Source organism: Zerene cesonia, chromosome 29, assembly GCF_012273895.1.
Source record: "Zerene cesonia ecotype Mississippi chromosome 29, Zerene_cesonia_1.1, whole genome shotgun sequence".
Classification (NCBI taxonomy): Eukaryota; Metazoa; Arthropoda; class Insecta; order Lepidoptera; family Pieridae; genus Zerene; species Zerene cesonia.
Window position 1 is genome coordinate 4,052,372 of NC_052130.1, and position 5,584 is coordinate 4,057,955.

Sequence of the window (5,584 nt, forward strand, 5' to 3'; positions counted from 1 at the left end):
TTCTGAAACTATACCAAAGCAAACATGTGGGAATAATTTAGCACTTTCTGTGAACGTTATTTGAACTCTTTTATTCACCAGGTTTTGGGCTGGTTGGTTTTTGAAAAATTCATATATCTCCTTGTCATCCTTGCATTCACATCCTAATTCTCTAGCAAGTAGGATAGCCCTATCACGTGCTCCATATGTTTGTACCCATGGACAAAGAGATGTTCCACTTTGCATGATGGCTCTTTTGAAAAGTCCTTTAGTCATCGGTGAAACTAAGTGTGCAGATACACTGGCGGCTCCAGCACTTTCGCCGAAAATAGTTACGTTATCAGGATCGCCTCCAAAGTTGCTAATGTTATTCTGAACCCACCTGAGTGCAGCAACTTGGTCTTTCATTCCCGCGTTCCCAGGAATATCTTCGGTATCAAGACATAGGAATCCAAGTATACCTAGACGATAATTTATCGTCACCAGGATGACATTATGCTTTATCAGAAATTCAGGACCATATTGTTCGGAATTTCCTCTGCCGCAAACAAATCCACCACCGTGAATGTACACCATGACGGGGAGTGGATTCTCTGGTTCAATGTTAGGAGTATATACGTTTAGATATAGGCAATCTTCATCACCTTTGCATTCCGTAGATTGTGGTAACAAAATATTATATTGACAACTTTCAGGTCCGTGCTCTTTTGCTTCACGAACTCCAATCCATGGGGTTCTAGGTTTAGGCGCCTTTAAAGGAAAGCATACACTATTAACTTTAAGACAATATTTGAGTAAAGGAGATGTCTAGTTATAAATCTGTCCAATAAAACAAAGCTAATGTAGATGGCAATATTATAACAGCTATCTACGCTTTACTAATTACAACAAAAAAAAAACAAAAAGTGTCCACGATATTCATACCGTAAAATTAATATAACATTCTAATAAATAGATAGATATCTAATATTTTAAAAACACAGGTCTGTGAAATTATTTTTGTGAAAATTTTTCTACGTAAACTTATCGTATTCGTTATAACTGTGTTATAAATGAAAGAGCATTTATTTCCTATATATTATCACGTCACACTTCACACACAGATTTACATGGTATACGTACTAGTGTATCAATAACTACAGGTCAAACAATTTAAAAATTAATTAAAGACTTTTTTTTTAAATTTTATAACTTTGATTGAGTGTGAATAAATAAAAATAAGAATAAAAAAAACAATCAATGACGTGTTTTCTTTCTATTCTTATTCTATTCTACTTCATCTCTACATAATATCATCCAACAATAATCCGCCATCATATTAACGTCCTAACGACCTTGATATCTTCTATCAATCTCTTTTATATCTTGATGGAACCTTTGCCTTGCTCCTCACTGGAATCGACTACATTTTTTGGAAAAAAATCTATGTGATATTTCAAAAGATGGACTTTCAAACTCGATTCATATTGCAACCCAAGTTTTTTATAGGCGTTAAACATTTACACACACATCACATATTATTTCACGGCTGGTCAAAGGCTACGGAGTGATAAGTCATACAGCCTACATATCTTGTAATAATATAAAAGTACATAATTATGTTCTTGAACATCGCTAACTGACAAAAATTATTTTTATAAGTGGACTGTGTATGAAAAAAACCTATTAAATATAATATGCCGATAAAAAATGTGACGTGTTACAATAAAAAGAAATCTTAAAAATATATTTTCATCGCAGACCTGTGTAATTTTTTGGGACCGTTTCTTAAAACTAAAGTAGGTACCTGATTATATCCCTTACCTTAAATCTCAAATCGCCAACAGGCGGCTCAGCGTACGGAATACCTTTGAAACTAAAATAGGGCTTGCCGTAAACATTATCCACTTTACTTCCCTCCAACACCCCTTCGCTCACTTTAATTCTAACCATTATTGCTTTAAAACATGTTATCGTACTGAAAAGCGCAAGAAAAGTGAAAATATAATTTTTAAAACTCATTTGTTTCTATTCGTATCTAATCAGTGCTTCAAATAGTATGTTGCAGCGTTTAAAATTTGACAGTTTTATGATATTATATCTAGTTATTATTTTATGTAAGTATTTGACATTGTAAAAGTTCCTGTATTGAAAAATCTTACGTTTTGCCAGTAAATCTTACGATTTACCGAATTGAGTCGGTGAATGTTAGAATTTTTAAGAAAGGGCAACTTTTTTGTACATTTCCTATTAGAATTTGGTACATGCTTGATTTTACCAGTAACGATTGGTAGATTGATAATTTAAAAATGACAATAACGGTTATGATATTGTCATCCTAGAACGTCGTCTGACATTATATTGCTCCCAAGCCCTTTCTGCTGACTCTTTTTCAAACATAGCAAATTCAGCCGTTAATAGAACTTTACCATGGAAATCTACTATTTGGCATAGCATTAACTACTACGTTTTATTTTCGGATTTTACTCTTTAATTTTCGGATTCCTAGTTATTTATTAGTCATTCTATTTTTTTTAATATCACCTTGTTTCAAGAAGGTTAAAAGTATGCTAAATAAAGAAGGTCAAAAGAAAGTTAAAAGTAAAGTATTATTTCGAATAGGATGATGAAAGGGCAAAGACATAAGAAATCATAATATATGCAGTGGGCATATATTTTATGACGAGCTTTTTGATATGAAATGTTTTCTCAAAACAACTTAACCGCTATTTACCTAAGTGGAGGCACAGATAGCTAAATTTAAACAATTTTTTTTGTGTAGTTCCAGTAAATTACAGGCCAGGGCGGGTTTCTTTTTTTAATTAACCTAATAAATAATAACGTAAAACCATTCATTCATTATTTTTTAATTATAGACAGCTGAATTTTATTACATTAAGAAATCAAACCAGTTTGTTACGCAATATGTACGTTTAAAAGACTTTTAGATTTATAAACATATTTAAACTGAAGAATAATAATATGTACATAAAAATTATATACACATTTTGTTATGTCATAGTGGGCAACTGAGCTGGTGGTTCGCCTGACGGTAAGCGATCACCACCGCCCATTAAACATTCGCAGAGTTAGTGCCTCTGCGAACGTGCCGCCCGCTTTTAAGGGGTAAAGGAAAAGGAAAGGATTGACGATTGGAAAGAAGGAATGGACTGGGACGGGTGAGGAAAAGGAATTGGGCATCCGGGTCACCCAGTCACCGTACGAATCACAGTGGCATGCCACTATTTCACGCCGGTTTTCTGTGGGGGTGTTTTGCTGTGGTGCTTACCCGGTTCGAGCTGGCCCAATTCGTGCCGAAGCGTGCTCGACTCCCACAATAAAGATATGAAATTATACTCTATATAGCAAAAAAATAATTTATTCAAACCTTTAATAAATTTTCATGGTACAAACTTTCATCCCCTATTTTATCCCCTTAGGGGTAGAACTTATCAAAATCTTTATTTTTGAGGGAATGCCTACAACATAATATATCTGCATGCCAAATTTCAAATTCTTTCAGTGTTTTGGGTCAGCCACCGTTGAGCTATATAAATTTAGATTCATTTTAAAAATAAATTTCCAAGTAAATATGGAGCGGATGTAACAAGGTAAAAAAACTCGATTTAAAAATCCTATTTTTTAATAAACAAACTGCAACACTTGATATCTTATCTAAAAATTAATCTGAATTAACCTTATCTATTATGCTATGTTTATTTCTTCGTATATTGTTATGTAATTCCGTATTAGCAAAATTGGGCACTCATTTCCTCTCACATTATTTGTAAAATTATTGATAGTTGTACCTTTAAGCAATGTGAATTTATACATACGTGTATATACACAAATATTTGTATTAGTAATAATTGTTAAATATTTGAGAATGATAAATATTGAGTACGATTTTTTTAAACTTATTTAATAACTTCATTCTATTTTATTTGCGCCCTGCGGTTTCACCCGCGTATATCCGTATCCCGATACGGACATACGCGGGTGTACGGGGTACGGCGGGACATAGGAATATCGGGATAAAAAGTGGCCTATATGTTATTCCAGTTGTCCAGCTGTCTACATACCAAATTTCATTGAAATCGATTCAGTAGTTTTTGCGTGAAAGAGCAGCAAACACACACATCCTTACAAACTTTCACATTTATAATATTAGTATTTTAAATAAACTTCAATTAGACCTCCACTATCCTACGTTTAGCCTGTAAAAATCATGACTAAATGTGTGTAATCTGTTTATAATATATAAATAAAACTGGATGATTGTTCTTAGTCACGACTCCATCTATTTATTTAAAAAAAATCTGAACCACTGGCTAGTTTTCAATTACGAAACAGGCAAAGAGATAATGATCTTGAATGTGTAATATTGGAATAAAGATCAGAATTCCTATTTCTTTTCTCTTTATTGTTATACTGCAACTTATGCAATTTATGCAACTCTATATATTTAATTTTTTTTTTAACCCAAAATGACGGAATTTCAATGTAATATTAATGAAACAAGCACAATGCATTTATTAAATATATTTATGAAAAAATCAGTAAATACACAATTGCCGCAAATTGTTTGTTAGTATGCTAACTCTTCGATGAAGAAGTCCAGTAAAAAACATTTTATATAATAACTAACATTTTAATTGGCAATATTGTCATAAGATTATTTGGAAGCCTTTTTTTTGTTTATCTCGGTACACAGTTACCACAATTTTTGTGGGCAATACTCTCTATACATATCTTCCCAGAACTTCATCTGCTCTTCATCCGGAGATGTCCCGGGAGTGAGTTCCTCTCCAATGTCCAAATAATGCTTTTGTTCAGCCGTATACGGGAGCCATCGTGCCCCTAAACTATCATCAGGCGTGGGGTTCCTTAAAGCAATTAATTTTTATAAATTAATCAACTGGGAAACAAGATTTCATTATTTACTCGAGTGATTATAATTGAAGGTCTAAACCGGAAATATGAATGGTTTCACATACTCGTGATTATTTGTATATTCGACACGAATGTTATTCATAAAAAATATACAAATACAGTTTAAATTGCGATTGTATTTTCGCTTTCATCGTATGGATAGATTGGCATGATTTTATTTGAAGAGTTTACTTAAAGGGCGTTAGCTAAGTAGTTAAAATAATAAAGACTGAATGGAGTATTAAATAATTTATAATTTGTCATCAAAATATAATATAACAATATTACTTAAAATAAACGACCATCAAATCTCCAACTTTATGCCCATAATCAATCTCACATTGGGGTGAAAAGGAATTGTAATATATCAACTACTCACCCATATTTTGCAAAGTTCGTCCACAATTTGGTAACTTGTTCGATCATTTTGTAGGTGTTGGAATTCATGTCAACTTCTGGTAGGCTAATTGAGGCAGGAAATAGATAAAATAAATCATCAACGTGCGATACAGGAGTTCTGTGAGCATATATGAAACTGCACCCCACACTATGGGCAAAAACGTTTCTTTCAGATTTACATGAAAATTTGTAAAAGTAACTTTTGTTTTTACTTCTTTTAGCGTATATTGCTTGCCAACTTAGGGCGCCGTGTATAAAATAATCCATACTCAAGAATTTCAGTAATTCATCAAAA

General features: G+C 32.8%; 1 protein-coding gene across 1 annotated transcript in view; it reads right to left on the bottom strand.

Moving 5' to 3' along the window:
- LOC119838023 (esterase FE4-like) overlaps positions 1–5,584 on the bottom strand; it is a 13,215-nt gene that overhangs the window by 1,584 nt on the left and 6,047 nt on the right. The window contains exons 3-4 of the mRNA XM_038363835.1: positions 1,783–1,936; positions 5–729 (exon numbers count right to left, since the gene is read on the bottom strand). Of these exons, the coding sequence (XP_038219763.1) occupies positions 5–729; positions 1,783–1,936 (879 nt within the window). The remainder of the gene's footprint in view (positions 1–4; positions 730–1,782; positions 1,937–5,584) is intronic.